General features: G+C 42.3%; 1 protein-coding gene across 5 annotated transcripts in view; it reads right to left on the reverse strand.

Annotated features, from left to right (window-relative positions):
- The window catches only part of lrba (LPS-responsive vesicle trafficking, beach and anchor containing), a 189,991-nt gene that overhangs the window by 107,993 nt on the left and 60,465 nt on the right, over nt 1-21,533 (reverse strand). For 4 of the 5 annotated variants that reach the window (XM_079656847.1, XM_079656846.1, XM_079656845.1 and 1 more), the window contains exons 27-34: nt 20,934-21,041; nt 20,665-20,806; nt 19,928-20,285; nt 13,997-14,157; nt 11,940-12,024; nt 11,500-11,633; nt 10,742-10,803; nt 145-209 (exon numbers count right to left, since the gene is read on the reverse strand). In XM_079656847.1, coding sequence (XP_079512973.1) covers nt 145-209; nt 10,742-10,803; nt 11,500-11,633; nt 11,940-12,024; nt 13,997-14,157; nt 19,928-20,285; nt 20,665-20,806; nt 20,934-21,041 — 1,115 coding nt within the window. The remainder of the gene's footprint in view (nt 1-144; nt 210-10,741; nt 10,804-11,499; nt 11,634-11,939; nt 12,025-13,996; nt 14,158-19,927; nt 20,286-20,664; nt 20,807-20,933; nt 21,042-21,533) is intronic. The other variant, XM_079656844.1, reaches the window with a different exon arrangement.

Genomic DNA, 21,533 nt, shown 5'->3' on the forward strand with positions numbered 1-21,533 from the left:
TTGGGGATCTTTTGGGGGATGAGGGGCGTGATCCAAGAATGGTGAAATTGGAAAGTGGCTGATGGGTAGAGGTTGGATAGATAATGAAGAAGGAAGAAGTGTTTCTGCTGAGAGGACAGCATTCAGCATATCGGAGTTACCCACCTGCCTTCGTTGACCAACTCGATGAAGGCGAGACCTGCATTCTTCTGGATGGAGTTCTGCCATTCCTGCAATGGGAAAAACACAATGTGAGGAACGGCACTGAAAAAACTTTACAGAGTTACAGATGGTACATTTTACACATGGTGCAGTTGATCACATGACACATAGAATTATAAGTTGTCAAATCAATTCCAGCCATATTTAAATGTCTCTGATTATATTAAAAAGGTAATGCTGATGAATTCTTTCTAAAAAATGCAAAAAATAAGTCAAGCTATGTAGGTGTCAAATCATTTCATCAGTTAAAATTACTTACAAATATTTTTACCAACCAACAATCCAAAACCAACACATATTTAATATAAAACGATATCAAACTGAGAAAAGCAGCACATTTTAACAGTTGAAAGCTTAAATTGGGGAATGTTTGCATTTTTTATTGTAAAAATGTATATTTTTTTCATTGATATTACTTATTTGTTCTGTTCTTGTACAATCTTTTATGCTATTTGTAAATGGGCCCTGTTGAAACCTATTCTGGGGTATTATAAGCTATCGTGGTGACTCAGTGGTTTACGCTCTCCTTAAGCTTTCCTGCTACTACATGTCAAATGAAACATCCTTTAAAAAGGCGTACCGACTGCTTCGGTCCGCACAGGCTACATAATCAGCTGGTGAAGTATTTGAAAGGGGTGAAAGAGCTGTGTTGAGAGTGCATTTATCAAAAGTAAATACACAAATCTCCTCCTCTTTCACTAACGTTATGGTTCGAGGTGTCAGTCTAAACAATCCAACCACAGTCGAGTGCGACTTTAAATCCTCAATTTCGAAGGGACAACGAAGCAAGGAAAACTTAGCGGTCATCGTCTCTCATGTTCTGTTCAATATTTCAACACCTTCAACACAACCGTCAAAAGAATAATAAAGCAACAAGGTCATGGGGCCTGTCTGAACCTCACAGCGCTTTCCCCCCCCCTTCTTCCTCTCAGGGGAGATGAAGAAATATGCCCGAAAAAACCTCAGATTAGAGACGTGAAATACCAAACTGCACTAAAAAAAAAAATCATTAATCACAGGCACACATGTCACCATACCTTCCACGTTATTTGTCTTTTATTAAAAAAAAGTGTCATTTGTTCATAAGTGTGTAATAGAAAATGCAGTGGTGGTGAAAATAATCCTGATGTATTTTTTTTTACTCAACCCTGCAGAAATTCACAATTCAACAAAGCACATTTTAATTGCGATAACAGTTTCATTGAGTTGCGAAACAACTATAAAAGGGAAGGATACACAAGGCGTATGTGTATCCAAGCTTTAACTTTTTAAACTCTGCTGTCATCATCTCTTGCGCTGATAGAGGAAGCTGTGTGTTTATGTAGCGACTGGCCTTTCAGTAAACTGAGAGCCCGCAGGGACAAGGAGATCGGCGCTACAAGGAGGAAGGAAAGATCCATTTTCACAAAGTTTCTAATACATAACCAAAGATATGTGGTGCTTTTCCATACCATAGAGTTGTTCCCTTTCAGCACAACAAACGTACAACCATCAGAACCAATCATGGATCAAGCCAAGAGAAACTAAACCTTTCGAAATGCCTGCCTGCGCACCATCACTCTGTACCCAACTGCACGTCATACGGACAACAACGTAACACTTAACCTCAACTCCAAACTGCTTTTTGTCCTGAAGGTCCATATTGGCATTGACCGTGTTTACAATACATCCAAATAAAGAGGGCACAGAGGGAATAAAAGTCTGGGCTCGGGAGTGGAAACAGTGTTTTTTAGTTGAGAACTGGCAGAGGGTTTTGCGGCAGAGTTTTGCTTTAGAGGAAGTGTGTGAGAGCAGCCTTGGGGCCTTCTTGTTGAAGCATAGACTGTAGTTGAAGGACATTAAGCATGCGTGTTAGCCTGTGGCTGTGGTGATATTGTAGACCGGGCCAGAATGTGCTTTCTGGATTTCAAATAAACACCACAGGAAGTGCGGATGTAAATAGAGCTGTCCTTTCTGGAGCACCAGGATATAAGTGACATTACATTTTGGTTTATTTCTTTACAATACTTGGGAATTTAGTGCAGGAGTCTTAGAATTCAATGCGAAGCTTCTTCAGCAGAAATAAAATGTTTATCTCAGAACTGCAGCTCGGAAAAGCTTCGGTTCTAAATTAGGTTTGACAAGCGATTTAGAGGCCATTGGCATTTGGTGGACACAGACAAAGGTGATAGCAAGACTAATGGGGTCATTACGGGCAAAAAAAAAATGGCTCCTCTAGTTGAATTAAAAAAGTAATGACCCTGATCTGAGGGACGTCTCGAGACAAAAAGGAAACAGAGACAGGTCAGTGATAGAATATTGGATTTTGGCTGACCAGGTCAGCGGTGTCACAGCTTTTATGGTCGCAATAGGGGCCATGACCACAGAGCTGCTGATGAGAGGATACAAGCAGCCATTTGTGACCTCTCACCTTTAACCTGACCTCCTAACAGATGATAGGACTGAGCAAAGGGGCTGTCCCTTGATCGGATATGTTTTCAATGTTTAATATAGGTAGTAGGGGCTGTGTTTTGTTACCTTTTTTCTTTTTTGTGTGCGAGGATGTGTATGACTGAATGTATTCATGGAAATGTCTCAACCTGAAGTCAATAAGACAGCTCTGTTTGGTCTGTGTTCCACGGTGATGGCGTTGAGTCTAAACACACATGCCATGCACTTCCGTCATTACAGCTGATTATCCATAATCAACATCTAAATATACCACTACCCCTGGTGAGAAAGCACAGACCTCCTGAGCAAAATGGCCTCTCAAAAATCAGGCTCGCCACAACACAAGGAAAACATTTTCCAACACTGAAGAAAGAAATGGCTCTGCTCGACCGAAATAATAAATAAATCCGTTGTGCTTTTAGGTGGAATCACTCATAATCACAGAGATTTGTTGATTCGAAAGGCTATGGGAATACAACTTTAGATGGGAAGACAAACGCATAAATCATCAAATGTTGCATTGCAGCAGAAGCTGAATTAGGCTGAGAGCTTCTGATTTTCTGCTTTTTTTTATATTAAAACACCTCAAAGTTAAATAGAAGATTGATAACAAGGTGAAGAAAACAAGACTGCAAAAAGCCAAAGCCGATGGAAACAAACTGCATCTTTTAAAAAATGTTTTATTAATTATGAAAGTTATTAATTGCTATAAAGTAAAGCTTCCTATGGTCATTAAGATATCAATGACATGCGCTGGCTTGAAATAAACCTCTGTGTGTTGACAAATAAATAGACGTGGAAACTGTGGTCCAAATGTTTCTAAACAGCAACCACCCACAACAGAAAAATGCCCGTGTGTGCGGATGAGAATAACAAAACAAAGAAAATGTGCAAAGATGTTCTTCATCATTGTCCTTTTTAATAATTAGTCCAGAAGTTGAGTTTTTGTTGTTTATTCATGTTGCCGTGCCTGAAAACTTGTGTGTGTGTGTGTGTGTGTGTGTGTGTGTGTGTGTGTGTGTGTGTGTGTGTGTGTGTGTGTGTGTGTGTGTGTGTGTGTGTGTGTGTGTGTGTATAACCTAACACCGGTGTGTCTACTCTACTCTAGCTCTCCACACTCCACATGTGCGTGCACTGATGGTATCGCCTTAAAGAAAAACAGACACTCGTATTGGTGTTTGCGTGTTCAAATCACAACTGAGAGCAAATTTACTGGTGTCCAAATATTTATACTGCAGGGTCTCCAAGAGCTTCAGGGACTCACACTTTCATGGCTACAGTAACACACGGAGTAAAAAAACAAGACCTAAACATCCCCATACACCAAACAGACAAACCCAAAACACATTCTAACACTTGAGTTAGCATGGAAAGTATGTTTAAGTGGAATACATGAAAGTAAACAGCACGTTACAAATGACAAAAAAGGGCCCTTATGACAAAATCATTTTCAATCTAATTTCAACAAATCTGGTATTTGGTTACTTCAGTTAGGAATGTTAGTAAGTTCTAATGATGTAGGAGAATAAAAATACTTAAACAATGTGCAGCTGTTTCACGTCTAAGTGGAGCAGATGTTCAGTTTTTACTGTGACATAATATTATCATTTTATTCAACAACCGCATTTTTATCACTGTTTCTTTAAGAGGACTGTAGGTCTAGACTTTTCAGTAAAGAATAGTATGTTGTAGGGATGTCCAGATCACCTTTTTTTGCTCCCGATCCGATTCCGATCATTTGATTTGGACAATTTGCCGATACCGATTTTTCCCGATCCGATCTTTATGCAATGCATTAAGAGAAAAAAAAGCATTCAAGTTGTCGCTTAAGGTTATTTTTTTATTTAAATTGGATATTCTATCCAACATGGATATAGCTTCTTTCTTTCACAGCAGCATTGGATCAGTTCAGTTGTGCAGCATTGGATCAAAAAGCTTATCAGTACTCGTTAGCTTACTGCTACAATTAGACACTGCGCCCTGCCCACTCTTTTGCCAGATTTGAGAGAAATAAGCAACCAGGTTTATGAAAACAAGCCCCAAAGAAGCAACACATACATGGTGTTGTGTGATTTGAAACCAAAACTAAGACCTCAGGATGACTTTAAGACTTGAACATGGTCATTTAAAAAGAAGAAAAAAAAAGAAAAGAAAAAGAAATCCGCTCCCCGATTTTTTTCTCCCGATTCCGATCTTTTGAAAATCACGTGATCGGCTCCGATCCCCGATCACGTGATCGGCTCCGATCCCCGATCACGTGATCGGATCGGGACATCTCTAGTATTTTGCATAAATTTGCAGCAAAAATAAAAGAAATACACACAAATCCAGCCCAGTACAGCAGAGTAAAAAAAAAAACTGATTTAAAAAGTTTTTCATTTTTCTTATTCTATTTAATTCAATTGTGGGAGAAGGACTGACCTTTGTGTGTGTTCTCCTCCTAGCTTTTATTTGATCTCAACAATGCCAAGTGAAAATACCAATGGATACAAAATAAATAGTTTTTTAAAGTATGACTAGGTGAAACTCTGAATTCTACATCGAGCCTCTGATATATGAGCACCGTAGAAAAGAGAGTATATCAAGTCAAAGCTTGGCACTTTGCTTTAAACAGATCAAAAATGCAGAGAGGTGAATTTCCACTGCAGAGCAAAGGATCCTGCTCAGGATTGTATCAGCAGGATGGCTTACAGAGGATAGCAGGGGGAGAAACATAAGAATATATTCCAAGTGCTTATAACTTGAGACCCGCCAGGTAAGAAAACACTACATTAACAGTGGCTGTCAGGAGGAGAGGGCTCTGTCAGGGATATTCATTTATATGAAACACGATTATACGTTGTGTATAAATAACCGAGCGTTGGTGCCACTTGAGGCCCTCGGGTCCCGAGCCTCTTGAAGCCAGCTCACAGTAAAACCTGCTGGGAGCCAAATTAAAAGCCACTCCATTTTTTAAGGAGTCTCCCGTCTGATTCTCCCCTCTCAGCTAGACTTCCCTTCCTGTCAGGAAGTCCCCCTTGACCCCCACCTCCTCCAACACAACACACCCCGTCGCCCCCTCTCCGGCTGCATAGTTGGCAACGATAGGGAGCCTGCACAACTAAGTGTCAGTTGGTGTTACTGTGTTTTCTCTACGTCTCACAGGATAGTACCCTTTTCAAAGAATATCCTGCATGATATACTCCGGACTGGAGTGATGGCAGGGACACGGAGCCGCGTGGCATGGCTGTAAAGGGGCACTGGAGCGGAGCACAGGGTGAGGGCGAACAGGGAGGGAGGGGCCGGGGGAGAAACACTTTGATTTGCACTGATCTTGAACCTTGTGTGCCTGTTTAACTGCACAGTTGGGTATGAGTCTGACTGTGAGGAAAATGATGGGGAAAGTATTTTTGTGCGCTGGTTTCATCACATTCCTCGCCACTTCTCTCACCTTTCTCGGCTCCCCCAGTGGTTCATACAACACAGTCTGCTCTTGATCCATCAAAGCCTCACTTACAGGGGAGAGGACCAAATATGTCCACTGACAGATATAAATGACTATTTCGCAATTCAAACATCAGACTTCACTTTTCCCCAGCATAAATTCCACAATAAGCAACTAAAAAAGCAACCTGTGAATACTAAATAAAAACAAACATAAGTAACTGTAGCTTTGGTTCAAGCTGCTGTTTTTGTTCCTATTTTCAGGCCACTACGCTTCCAAACGGTTCCCTCGTTTCTCAGATGATGTTATTGATTGTGTGGAGCATGATGGCCGTGCACTCCCGACCTGCTCCTTGACTGCAGGGGTCTAAACTTCTATGCCTCCACCACTCTTACTTCTAACCTGGAGGTCAGAGGGTCAAGGGTCAGGAGGAACCAAGTGTTTGGGGAAGTCAATGTCCTTCTCCCCGCTGACTGGGAGAGAGCGATGCCCATCTGCTAAACAGGTTAACTTTAGTGAGACTGGGAACATATCATAATGTGTGGTCATTGGATTAGCGGGTTAGCATTGATGTTATTGGATTACTATTAAAGGATTATCTGCATCAGTGGTCGCAGCAAAATGCTATTTGCTTAGAACAGAGATATGTTTGCTAGCTACTGAAGTTCAATAAACCACTTAGTCCAACATAATTACTCTTGACACACAAACGTACAATGTGTAATTCCTGACTTAGTTGAACGGTTCGTTGAACCCATGAACTGGCTGGCTTTATTTCGTTGGGTTTCAAGAAATCAATTTCTGTTTTCTACTGCCAGCTGGGCAGAGGTGTTACGTTAAAACAAGGCTAAGAATCTACAGCCATGCCAGAAGCTTAGTGAGGCTATACTTAAGCACAGTTGATTTTAGCTTAATGCTATCATTTGCATGAGAACATATTATGTACTAATATGTACATAATGTATTACAAATTCAGTAGCAGCTTCACTCTACCATAATTGGGTTCCTGTAACTATAATACTGCCAAATATTTTTTTCTTAAAGCAAGCTCTTTTGATAACAAAACATTTACAGTAAGGTCTGAATAAGCCACCAATTTTTTCGTTAAATGTCAAAATTCCACCGATCAACATTGTATTGGGGTGGAGGCAGGAATTTCCGATACTGCTCAATCTATAAATAGTCTCTGAAAACGGCGTTGCATTTTGTGTGTTAAGTTGTCAGGAGCCTTACTGTATGTGTTATTAAAACTCAGTTGATGTGATTGTAGTGTGAGGAAGAGCAGTATTTCCTATCTAGTCTTGACCATCATGAAACCAGAGCCCCTCCCCACCACCCCTATCTCTCTCTCTCTTCCCCTTCCTCCCACTCCATGTACAGGATGCATTTCTGATAAATGGCAGAAGGATGGATGGGCTGACAGAGGGGCCGGACAATAATGGCTGATCTACAGGACACAAATGCAGCTACTGAGGAGATTTATGGGCCTCTGCTCATTGCAGACTGTCCGGTAACCGATGAGATGATTTCTCAAAGCTCTGGACGGATGACAGCGAGCGTAAGAAAAAGCTCTTTCTCTTGTTGCAGCCCATTATTTATTTATCAGATATTTTGGGTGGAAGCCACTTTAAGAAGTGCACCCAGGAAACAACACGCTGGCCGTAAACATGACCATGACGGGAGAAAACGAGTGTAAGAGGGAGAGTGAAACCGTCAAGGTGCATCAGATGCATGGGAAGAGGGAGAGGTTCTTCACATGCAGGACCCTCAATGAATATGGTTCGCGATAGAGAAAGTAAATGACATTCATGTAATATGCAAGAGCCACTTTAAGAGCAATCACTCCGTAACCTAGAAGAGCTAGAAAACATTTCTCTATTTCATTAAATCCTCACATTAGCACCAAAAGATATTGGGGGTTGACAATGGAGAAATGGAACACTGTTCAACTCGTCTTAAGGGACATTTACAAAAATGCCAACCTACCCCTATATGCTTTGTGCCTTGAGTAATTTCTTTAAATCTAATTCTCATTGTGTTACACCCTACATACAATATGTTAGCCATTCCACATTTGCAGAATTATGTTAAGCATTTCAATGTACAATTACTCAACTGAGAGAAATGGTGTCAAAAATGACAATAATGCCCTAAAACATCACTGGTTCCATCTTCTTAAATGTGACGATTTGATGGTTTTGCCCAGTCTTTCTAAATTAATATTTGTGTTGATTGAACATTAAAACTACTCAAATGCCAGCCTGTGCTATAGGACATTTAAATTGCCATTTTTTCTATTTCCTGACATTTTATAGACAATAAAAAAATCTATCCAACTATCTGGTAATTAGTTGAACATGTTGGTTATTAAAAGTTAATTTGGCTGCTCAAACATATACATCTTGATTCGACAACAATGCGAGGGGTTGATATAATACAAATAAAATCCTGATTTGGGATCAATACAAAACATCTATCCATCTATACAGAAGTGGTTGCCCTTTGTACTGATTTTGCGGAGCACTCTGTTGCGGCTACAGTATTTGATCATTAATCCTCATTTTGTATATTCAGCAGTCCTGGAGGATCAATATTACAGGGGAGAACAAGGCATCGTGCCACCCCAACAGTTAATGTCTGATCAAAATGGTCCTTTAATTGGGAGCACCGTTGTAGTTGTTTAGAAACAGGGCACTATCAAACAGCGGTTTACAATCCCCTCCTCAATGCCAAGCTGATGTGGCCGCCAATGCGACTTTCATAGGATCCCTGATTAAAAACTGCTCTGCGGTCCCCAGCCTCCTGACCCTTCACCCGGGCTCCACTCCATCTCAAAGCTCGGGAAATTAATTAAAATTTCACAGAGATTGTATCGCATCTCCAATGAAGGTGTGGGGTTGACGGGGGGGGGAGAAAAATCAATCAAAACCCTCTCCATCTACACCCTCCACTGGTTGGCTTGAAGGCAGGAAGGAGTGAAAAGATGGCCACAGAGCCACTTCCTGTGAGAGGATTGAGCACTTCCTGTGCCAGAGGGCCCGACAAACTTCGCTAAATAATGTCATCAATCATGGCACCGGCTCACTCTCACCGCACCACAAGGAGAACAAACACAAATAATTATTCGCAGTCATTTAGCCCAGAGGAGAGTCTGTGCCTGTTTTCTTCTTTTCCCCGGTGGAAAGCCGCATATCGCCTCTACCTTCCTCCCCCCCCCCCTCACACAACAATAAAATTACATTTGCATTAGCTGTGAGAGAATTTGGTTGGATGATTTATTGAAGCAATCAACACTGCGCTGGCCAATCCTTGTTCCTCTCACAGACAGTGTGTGTGTGTGTGTGTGTGTGTGTGTGTGTGTGTGTGTGTGTGTGTGTGTGTGTGTGTGTGTGTGTGTGTGTGTGTGTGTGTGTGTGTGTGTGTGTGTGTGTGTGTGTGTGTGTGTGTGTGTGGTGAAGATTGGGCGGTGTAGTTTGGAGCTGAGAGAAAAGGAAGAAATAGCTTGGGCTGGGGACCAAAGGGGGAAGCGAGGCATGAGCTGTGCAGCGGAGCAATCACAAAGATTCTGCCTTTGATTAGATTAGCATTAAACAACACCCTGACAGATATGACAAATAGGTGCATTAGAGCCTGTCATTCTTCTCTCTTTGGTTTTCTATCTAGCTTTCACTCCTGCTATTCCTTCCTCTTTGGACATTATAGGGTTCGCTTTCCCCTCCATGTGTCCCACTAGCACACATCTATGCGCGGCCCTTGACATCCAAACAGATGTGTAATCTGACTGTATTACCTTTTTAGAGAAGACGCCAAGTGAATAATGGGAACCAAACAGAGTAGGGGTTACGAGGGGGAGAAGGTGGAGAAAAAAAAGCCAGATGACAGGTGCTATTTCTTTAGAGAAATAAAGCTGATAAAAAAAGCAGAGCGCAGTGAGAGAGGCGTCATTAATCAGATGTGTTTTTGTATTATTGGATATCCTTGTTTTTCATGAGGTGCATTAAGTGGTGAGGATGCAAACAAACAGGGCACAAGGGGAGTTATTATCTGTTGTCCTTGTCATTGAATGTTTGTATATAAAAAGGTGTACTAAGATCCACTACTATACAATGAATACATGGACTTCATAAGATTAATTAAGAAGATGAATTTAAACCGTATAATACACTGTTTGCTATGCTTTAGTCCACACGCAGAAAATAAACAGGCTTCAGTAGCTTTGTGTCTCCGGTTGCTAATCAGCCATCCTGAAGTGATCTATTGACATCCCCGATCATTGATCTGCCCACGCCTGCTTATGATACCCGAATTAGTATTCATGAATCCGGCAGCAGCTAAATAAACTTGGCAACAAAACACCCACGATACAACAGAGAAGAGAGGGATAATCAATGCAAAGCACCATCAAATCTACATTATCCCTCCTCATCAGTTGGGCCAGGCCACAAGGGCCGGTGCTCGGGTCAGAGGTGATGTGGACGGGTCGGCCACCCTTGACCCTCAAACCAATATTTGCAGCCAGGGATGAGTTTACTCCGGGGTTAACGTGGGAAGGTGGACAAGGTAGTGTGGAGGGAAAGATAAGGCTTAGGATGGCTCACTGTCTCCACTCTGGGCTGTGGTTTTACTGCACTCAAGGTGAGCCTGATAAATCAAATGGGTAAGAGGAGATATAGATGCCAGACTTGCCTGTGAACACAAGAGCATGACGAGCTCCACCACCGAGCTGCTGGACTTCATACACATCAGGCCTGGAGAAAAAAATTAAGAAAATAAGTCAGAAATATCACAATAAAAAAATTTTTATTTCATGAACATCCTATGCACTTGTGGACACACATTCATGTATGACGCACCCTCAACCAGACACACATTACCTAACCTTGTGCCATCTGCAAGAGAGCAGAAAGTATTGATGTGCCTAATGAGCCGACATGATGTTACTGTAAACTAATACATATTTGGGCCTTGTATTACAGGCCTTACTTGGCCAGCATATGTCCCATTGATCCCTAATGGCGAGCCCTAAGCTTTTAGAGGGCAGGGGGCCACTAGAGTGTCCAGAGTCACATGCACAGACGGGAAGAAGGCAGGGTAGCCTTTGGTCTTTCAGTTGCTCTTCATGTGACACGGACACAAACATACACACACACACACACACACATGCATATACACACCTCCCCCTGCGTTCCCTTTAGGCCCCCCTGCAGCTATCAATCAACTTTCCATTTTGTTTGGTGGCAGCAGACATCCCAAACACTGCTATTAGTGGCCTGGCCTATGACCCTGCCCCCTAGAAACCTTAGGAACAAATACCAGCTATTGGCTCAACGCACACTCATTAGATTAACAAATGCATAGATATGTTGTTTCATATAAATGAGGACAACCACACCCAGGGATTTTGTTTTTTTAACTCTAATGAGTCTCTTTGACGTCGTACTTACTTGTGCCCTCAATGAGGAGCTCTTGCCCGTGGCTACCCAGCAGAGTTCGAGAGAGGAAGGGAGCAAAGTCCACGAAGATCTCTCTCAGCAGAGGAGCTGCCTTCTCCAGGGCATTCTCCAGACGCTCTGAGATACTGGAGATGCAATTCAAACACACAAACAGTACATAAGGAAAATGAAACAGGCCTGCAACACCATAATACATCTTGAAAATGCCAAATTTAAAAATATATAAAACCGGTTCAATCTTGTTTTATTTATGTGAAAAATAAAACCATATGAATTACGCCAAAGCAACATTCATGTGATATTAATAACGGATGCTTATGTGAATAAAACGCTGATAGTGCATGTGCTCGAGTGTGTGAGTGTGCGTGTGTGCGTGTGTGTGTGTGTGTGTGTGTGTGGGTGTGGGAGAGAGAGAAAAGAAGATGAATCACCTCATATTGGGGGCTGTGTTCTGGGTCACAGGGGAGAGTGGGGGGACAGATGGCAGGCTAGCGCTGGCTGGAACCTGGCCGCCTGCTGCAGGGAGAAACCAAAGAACTCTGTTATTATTCTGGATGTTGGACAAGAATAAGATGCTACACACACACACGCACGCGCACACACACACACACACACACACACACACACACACACACACATACACACACACACAGAGAGCAATACATTATACGACCCGGTTAGCACCATAAACCTGTGTGGAAACATGGATCTTATCAAATAATACAATGGCCTCCATTCAAATGTATAGAATAGGGGGATTTATGGTCAAATAGGGAAAGTGGGGGTACAAGTAGAATTGTATGGTTAAATAGTGGATGATGTACTCCGAGCACAATAAGTCTTCTTTATCATTTTATAATTCAGAGGTTTTTATGATGGAAACCTCTATATGGTGCACTGAGAGGTGTTTCACTGGCGGCGACAATCATGTTTTAAACAGTGTGATCATTTTGGATGGTGTCAGCCAAATATGGAGCACATGAAAAATATTACATATTTATTATAAATAAGTAATACTGTTATGTTACACCTGTGTCGGAATGTGAGATATTAAACAAATGTCAATTTTTCCCAATTGTTTTTTACTCATTAAGTCATTACATACCAATTTAGCCCTCAGGGCTGTTTTTGTGACCGTTTCATTACACAACTAAAAAGCTGCTTTACGACTTCATTCTGGAGACAGAGGCTCACGAGGTACAAAGTCCATGTTTGATTGATCTGGCAGTAAATTCACTTCCCTGTGGCTCATAAATAAGCTAATGCCCAGCTGAATATGGAGGAGGGGGATTCCTCTGGTGTTCAGCGGGCTTGTTTTTCCAGCCAGGACAGTCTCCAAGCAGGGATAACTCTTAAGGAATGACAGACAGTGTAATGTGGGCTGGAATGTGTGTGTGTGTGTGTGTGTGTGTGTGTGTGTGTGTGTGTGTGTGTGTGTGTGTGTGTGTGTGTGTGTGTGTGTGTGTGTGTGTGTGTGTGTGTGTGTGTGTGTGTGTGTGTGTGTGTGTGTGTGTAAGGTGTTAAGCAGCGCCATGTGGGCTTGGCGAGAGTATCCCTCTCGAGCTGAAGTAGCTCCTTCAAACAAAGAGGAGTAAATGAACGTCTCCATTAGTCCTCCCACTGCATCACTAAAACACACTCACAAAGCGTATTTACTCAACACTGCTCACTGACACAAAGCACCCTGTGCATTCAGCTTTAACAATTATCATTATTCACAGGCACACAAAACACATGCAGGCACACACATTCCCCAGGCTGATTTTACAGTGAATGCTCACTCTCCTAAAACATTCTCATGTCGCCCCCCCCTTCTCTTTAATACACACACAAAAAACATTTCACTTTTATACACACTCTTACAAGGTGACCAAAAAAAACAGCTGGCCAAACGATCATTATTTACTGTCGCTGCTGATTCAGTCTATACAAGAGATTAAGGATGCTCATAAAGTAATAGGAAAAAAAGGTATGATTTTAATATATTTTCATATTCATACACCCTAATTCATCCTTGGATCAGAAATCACAAAAAATGCCTGTACTTTTGGAATGTGTTATACAGTATTTACACCAGTGCTTATATTTGTTGTTGTTCATTTATATTTTAGTGTATGTATGTATTTGAATTTTTTGTTATACTCAATAGAACAGAGATGATTCCTGCAATGAACATTTCAACTGGACGTGTGTAACTCTGTTGTTTAGCGCTGTCTTCTCAGGCTTTTGGTAAGTGGATTACATCGTACAAAGGCAGCAATATTATTCTGCCTGACACACAGAGGAGAAAAATCTTTAAATAAATATTGACTTTTTCATAGCCGTCTTCCAGGTTATGACTTATCTGCCCTAACACTGCCCTGCTAACATTTGAGTCTGTGCGTGTGTGCGTGTGCGTGTGTGCGTGAGTGCATGTGTGTGTGCGTGTGTGTGTGTGTGCATGTGTGTGTGTGTGTGTGTGTGTGTGTGTGTGTGTGTGCGTGCTCACTAGCTGCAGAGGTGCTCTGGGAGGCGTCTCCAGAAGATACCATGGCGACGCTGTCGATGGGTGTCCCGGCAGACACAGACACAGCAGTGGCTGATGGGACGCTGATGGAAGCGCCTGCAGACGGTGCCATGCCAGTTTTCTTAGGTGCAACGACAACACTCCTATAAAGAGAACAAGACAGGTTTTTGATTTATTTATTTTCCTTTAAAGAACCTTTGCAATATACAGCTGAGGTGGCGGTTCACAGCGAGCCATGTTGGACTTTTATGTTCAGTACATCTAATGAGTCCAAAATACATGAATCTTGAAGAATAATTTCAGGGCTACTTTTCTTGAACAAAGTATTTTCAAATGGTTAAATGTATCTGTCCACATCCAAGCAGCTACCTGCAATAATAAGGAATAATAGGCTAATTGTTTACTTGGCCATACCAAAAAGAGCACATCAGCCTTGGGAAGAAACACATTGTGTAAGATGGTCCTAACAATTTTTTTATTATGCTACGTTTGGGATTCTTTTCATAAACTTCTAAAGAAAACGTAGCAACCAGATGCCACTGCACGCATCCAATAATTAGTTAAATGAATAGCGGACATAGGGGCAAAAAAATGCAAATATAGCGAGGACAAGCTCTTCCCAAGAGAGAAGTGAATCTGGGGTTGGCTTTCACACGCTGGCGAGCCCCGCTACCCTGGCTGAGGCGCAGAGGTTGCCAAGTCTGAATGCTGTGTTTACTAACTGCATCCAATAAACCCTACTCATTGTGACTCTACAGAACATATGCAAAACTTCTAGTCATCAGTGTTTAATCCTATCGTAGAACAAGCATTCATAAAATCTAAATGCTGCAAATACTACAAAACAAGCTTTGCCAGGTTTCTTGATTTCAATTTCTAGAATAGATCAAGCATATATCTGATGAATGAATAAGAGAAATAAATCGGTCAAATATCTGATTCAAATGTTGAAAGAACTTAATTCTAGAGACATATCCTCTTGTCTTGGCTCACTCTTACCAAAACAACTTTTTCCTGCTGAGCCCAAATGTCCCATCATTGACAGCTAGCCTAAATGTGCAAACACAGTTATCTATTCAGTGATAATGCTGCTTCTTCAGATGTCGCTCTGGCCAGCTAACAGGAAGTGTTTCTCGTAGTGATGTGGTACGACTGAGTGGAGTTCAATTCCGCTCCTGCTAACAGCAGATGGGAGGAGAGCAGCATGCAGATAAGCTGTCAGTTTAGAGCAGGGCTCTGACAGACCACTGGCCATATCAAAGAGAGCCTGGCCCCGCTTATCAGTGCTGACACAGGGGAGGCCGGGTCTAATCACTGGCTACTGCTCCCTCTCAGAAACACAAACCAATGCAGGAGCACCAAGCTTTGCAAGCATGCATCAAATCCACACAATTTGAATATAGAAAGAAAACAGAATTTGGACAAAACATACTTTCCTCCAGGAGTCAATGTGTTCGCAGATTTTCATGGACACACAAAAGAGGATAGCTGAGTTTGGCTTCCTGTGGTGCAGACAGATACCTGGCTGCACTATCAAAGTCTGTTCTTAGCTGATTTAAAGCAGGTGATTAGATCTATTAAAAGTTGCTGTGAATGTTAAAACCTCAAAGCCAACCTTAACTTTGACGGATCGAAAGTTTTGGCATAATAGAGCTGCATTCGGAGGCCAATGGCTTGACAGCTTTTGACAGTGTTTTAAATACAAATGTATACTGGAAAAGCTCAGAGTGATGCAGACAAACTGAAGAAGGGATAGGACACAGTGAAATCAGTAATGATAGCCAGGAAGGATGAAGATAAAAGTTTCTGCTAACTTTCTCCTGTTCTGATAGTAAGTGGGCTGGAGGGTGGTATCAGGGAACAAGGGCGGTGCTGACGTGAAGCACCCTGGGTGTCAACAGCAAGGGAGAGAGACACAGGCCCCCCTGGTGTGTGCAGGCTAGGAGTGTGTGTGTGAATGTTTCCAACACATTTAAATATATGCATATGAGTGTAAAAATAAATGCATGGATGCACAAGTGTGTCCGTCTGTTAACATGTCTGTATATGTGTTTGGCCTTCCATCTGTTCCACAGCAAAGGCCCGGTGAATTATTCAGCAGGTCATTAGCCACACTTATCATGAGTGGGCCGCCCCAGTCGATTAATCAGCCGTCAGCGGCCCCACTCAACCCATAAACAGGAGCCGAGGGCAGTGTGTGTGTGTGTGTGTGTGTGTGTGTGTGTGTGTGTGTGTGTGTGTGTGTGTGTGTGTGTGTGTGTGTGTGTATTCTGGGCTAAGGCTGAATTATTTAAAGGCTTTAACCTACAATGGATAAGTGCAGTAAACAATGTGATTCCAGTCATCTCTGCTATTTTAGGTAAAACAAGTGTGAGAAAAATACCATTCTGTAGAGTGTTAACAGAGAAAACTCATGGGAGGAAGAGGAGGAAGGGGAGGAAGGGGAGGGGAGGGAGCACCACCAGAGCTTTGATCTCCGCTTTCACCTTCGTTCCGTTCAACCCTGAGCTTTTTAATGTTCAAAATGTTATTCTTTGACATACGCTATAAGACCTCTTTCAAATCATCTGTGAATAAGTCCATGTCAAGATGTGATTGGTTGATGGTAGCTGCTGTGGGAGGGGCATTAACTTGATGACATCAGTGATTAATGGGTTGAGCAACTGAGACCTAAGGGGCCGACAAAGTATGAGAACAACAGAATCTCAATGGTTTTCATGTGTGTTTGTGGGTGTGAGCAAAGGGTTATTTGTGTTTGCATCTGCAATGCTTTGGATATTGCTTTTATAGAACAAGGGGCAGCTGAAAATATGAGGCCAAGGCAGAAAATGCATTTTTAAAATGTTTGGCAAAAAGTTTAGTTTAGTTAATTAAATACCTAATGCAATGTGTGGATATGTTTGTACTTATGTGAAAGTGCTGGCCTGTTGTTTGTAGGGGAATAAACAGTAAAATCATTGTTTTATAAATTGTATTCTAAACGTGCTTTGAGCGTGTGGTTTTATTTGTTACCAGTGAGATTTAAAGTTACCTTTTTTTTTTACTTTTGAGTTTTCTGCTCGAGTGACGGTCTTTGTTAAATATTTGTAATCATTGTTTTTAAGGGATTATGGCAAAAAACATGTATATGTATAACTGTTTGCATAAATGCAAATTGGGGGGTTGACAGTTTACTGAATTTTTCTGCCATTATTCTTAAATATTGATATACTAAACAGCATCAGCCACAGATATAATATTGATCAGGCTTTTTATATTAAGTAATAAAGTAACTCTAAACAACCTTTAAAGCCCTTTGTTGGCTCGTGACAGTCTTAATGACACATATGAGCCTCTGATTTTTCAGAACATAACAGCAGGTTACAACATATCTCATTAGTTTGATGCAGGGATCACTAGTAAATATGTTTCAGGTATAAAAAAAAGGTGAACTGAATTAGCAGAATCTCAGTTTGGAGTGCGATGGAGAAATTGAAAAGGGAGCGCTCTTTCAGTTGTGTTTGTGTCGGACATGCTTCTCCTCTTCCTAAGCCGTACATTAACAACACTTCAGCATCAACACAACTCATCTGTACATCAACTCTCACATGCATGCAGAGTCTGCTGCCAGGAATGCAAACAACCGCACCATGTATATCCCGGTGTCTAACACTCTCATATTCTGCAGAACCATGCCGTCTAAATCATCGGCTTGTACAATGACACTGTTTAGTTCTGGTTAGTGTCAGCAAATATTTGCAGACTGGCTGTCATAACAGGGGCATGGCTGAGAAATGGATGGGAGAAATCCAGCAGGTCTCCACTAGTAAATAAATCAGAAGGGATACTTCACCCCCTGACCAACCCCCGTGTTGTTATCTGGGGGATCCCAGCTCCTTTCATACATTGCTCTCGTAAATCCAGCCCTGTGGGTAAGTGGGAAGTTGCCGTGCTCTGGTGGGAGGTGTCAGGTCAGAATATCAGCCTTAGCTTTTACTGGTGTCACTGGGAGACTTACTGGTTTGTGGAAGATGCTGAGCAGTGATAGATTCATTACAACAAGATAATAAACATGTCTGCATGCGTGGTAGGTAGAATCGGTAAGGACTAGAGACAGCTGGCTGATAAAGAGTGGTAACCTCGGGAGATAACGAAAATAAATATAGGCATAAAGCAAGTGAATGTTTTTTTATAGAAGGGTCGTTTTGACCAAGAAACGTCAACAACCTCCCCCACTTCTGCAGAGAGGTCTGAGAATAGTGAAACATTGTGAATCTAGTTGAAATGAAAGGCTTGAATGTTTGTGTTAGTTGGTGCAAATGTTAAGTGCTGAACCAGTCAAGGCCATTTATCATTTAGTCGCCATAAAATGGACATCAATTTTGATCCTTGCTTAGTTATTTCAGATCCTTGACGAAGCAGTATTGCCAATATTTGCTTTTTGACAATTGTGAATATAGGAGCTTTTTTCTCTGTTTTGTATCATTTTATTTCACAATTTCACCAAAAAAAAAACTTGTAGCTTTAGAGCTAGACAGGGTTGTAAGTTGGATATTGGAAAACAAATAATTTGTATATTGTTGGTTTTAGGATGGGATTTGTTGACAGAAACTAAAAATATAGAATATTGCCAGCCTTGTTGTGATTAAACTGATGATAAATAAATGATTAGATACATCCCCACAATAAGGGGGGGGGGGGAGAGAGCCTTTGAGAGAGCCTTTTTTCCTCTTAAAGGAGAGTCAGTGTAGAGCTTGCTGTCGGTGCCTGGTCTGGGCATGAAGAGGCTCCCACAGGCAGCGAGGAGCTGTTAGTCTATGCTCTCCAGCTCTCCTGACGTCCTCTCTTCCTACCGAGTGTGCTCAGCGGACAGGAGCCAGTCTAATCCCCCTGATATGAGGAGCGCCCTGAGACCTGACAAAGCATTCCTCAGATAAAGACACGCGATCACAGAGATGCCGTGGAATTCCCACAGTTGGGGGTAGGCAGACTGACTAAGTGTGTTTGTGAGAGCGAGAGAGCGAGACAGAAACGGAGAATTTTTTTTTTCAGTACATGAGAAACTTGACATCCCCCCCCCCCCCCCCACGGAGACTTCTTTCTCCCCCTTCTCCCATCTCTCTTCTTGTCTCTACCAGCCTCTCCCCTCTCTGCCGTCTGTGAATGTCTGCTTTAGTATCAACGCTCTAAATTCAAACCAGACCGGAGACCATCCTCTCTCACCTGAGCCCGTCTGTGGCTTCAGTACCAGGCTCTGCTTTTGAAGCTCCTGACTGTTTACCCCAGCAGCTCCAGGGTTAATGCAAATGATACAGCTTTCATGCCAGAAAAGGGGGATGCCGCCTCAAATGTTAGACAGGGAGAGTGGAGTAGCAGGAGGGATGAAAAAGAAAGTTGTTAAATATCAGTGACACTGAGAAAAGAAACAGCTTCCTGCCAGTTTGGTATCTCCGTCTCTTCATCCCTGACATGACTCCTGTACTCCTTAAGACAGGTTCTTTGTAAGGCGCTTTGCCTGGGATGAGAGCCTACATCGACAGCTATCAGAGACAACAATGGGAAAAAAAGGGGGGGAAAAGTCGGAGACTGAGATTCCCCCCCGGGTTCAAAAGGGGTTTCTGTTACAGAATGTTTTTTTAAGATCCACTTCCTCTCAGGATACCAAGCTGAGATGTCTTCAAGAGCTGACTTTCAAAAGTCCCCCGCAGTTATGTTGGGATAAACGGTACGAAACTGTCAACTGTGAAGCTTGAGAATCACAAGCGTATTTGCACCATATGGGCTCTTGAGAAACTAATGAAGCTGTCAGGTCTGCAGCAGGGGAATTTTGGCCCTTATTTTTCCCCCAAATCCCCTTGGTGCAGAGCAGAAAAATATGTGTTTTTCTACAAAGAGTATACCAGGATATATGTATGTCGAGCCATTGGCTCTCACCTATCAAATGAGCGGAACTGTCGAGATGAGTCTCTGGCCGCATCGCCCACACTTCCTAGGAACGTTGGTGGCAGCAGACTTGGGTCCACCATCATGTCATCAGCTGGAGCGCTCACTAGGCTGCGCAGAATGTCCTTCACATTCTTGCCCTTTGAATCAGTGGGCAGAGAAGGTCTGACCTCAGAGGACAGCGTAGACAGGGCCTCTGAGATGGCGTCTGGGCCGTGAGTCACGCCAGAGGATGACAGGTCGGCCTCGCTCGCGGCCGCCGAGGTGTGGTCGTCCCCGATGCCAGAGTCATAACGTCGGAGAGAGACTCCGTTCTCCACTTCGAGTCCACCAGAAATGGCACCGCTATCTAAAAAGGACACAAGCAATACATTATAGAGAAATGTGAGACATTCAGAAATAACAAATATTACTCACAACAGAGGCTTCTTCTACCTTGAAACTGAGTATAAATGGTTACAAGATTAAAATCAACAAATTCATTCAAATAAAATGTTTTTTTTTTTTTACCCTAACGTAATTCTCTGCCTTTTGTTTTCTCATTCTATAGTTAAAATATATGTAGAGCAATATGATATAGATTCAACCGCCTCTCAAAATTATTCAAACGAAAACATAAAAAGGGGACGTAAGTGCTTTGCACACAGCTCTATATTTGGGGGTCATTTGCAGCACTTTTTCTCCTATGCAGATAAACACTTCAGATATATTTTGTAGCTGCCGTTTACCTGTGCTCCTGGAAGACTGGGACCTCTGGGGGCGTTTCTTGTCATTCTGGGGCTCCAGGATGTCGCGGTACTTAGACACCATCAGGACTGAGATGAAGTAGACAACAGCAAGCGCCAAAAACTGAGCCTGCTTACTGTCCTCCTGAAACAAACAAAATCCACTAAACGAACTGCGTGTTCTTCAGAAAGCTGTCAGAGACATGTTGTGAGTGTTCTGCACAGTGTGTCTGTTTATCACGTTGCAGGAATGTTGGTTCTGTACGACTCACGATATCTCTGAAGACGACAGCCCTGAGGCGGTTTATGTCCATGTCCTGCAGAAGCCGGTCCAGGTCTCTGACTGGAGACATCCCACCTGTCACTGCATCAACAGGACTCTGCATGGTTGCATGAAACCAAATGTGTTATTCTCTCCATATGAGGTGAAAGCGGAACATGCACTCTTACACCAATCACTATGTTTATTAATCCATGTGCACTTGGAGGAGTAGGGTAAGGTTTCACAGCTTTGAGAAGCTATCCCTCCTGGGATCATGTCCTTAACATAATGGCTTTTCTAGGGAGCCACTGCATTATAGATGAGCTTTAACACCCGGTTCAGGGAACAACAACACGACTTTACTGGAAGTCACTGGATCAAATCAAAGGGGCAATGAAAAAAGGCCTTGTGTAGCGTCAAAAATAGCAACCAGTGCGGTAATATAATAAGATATGAGCTAATGCAATAGAGCTGTGTTGTTGTTGGTGTGGAGGACAAAGGGCAAAGCCTCCTCTGCTTTACTAACCAGGACAGGAAAAGAGCAGATTTTCAAGTGTAGAAACAATCGAGAAAGAGAGATTTGTTTTTGGGGAAAACATAGTACAAATAG

The sequence above is a fragment of the Notothenia rossii genome (genome assembly GCF_949606895.1).
Source record: "Notothenia rossii genome assembly, chromosome: 1".
In the NCBI taxonomy this organism is placed as follows: domain Eukaryota; kingdom Metazoa; phylum Chordata; class Actinopteri; order Perciformes; family Nototheniidae; genus Notothenia; species Notothenia rossii.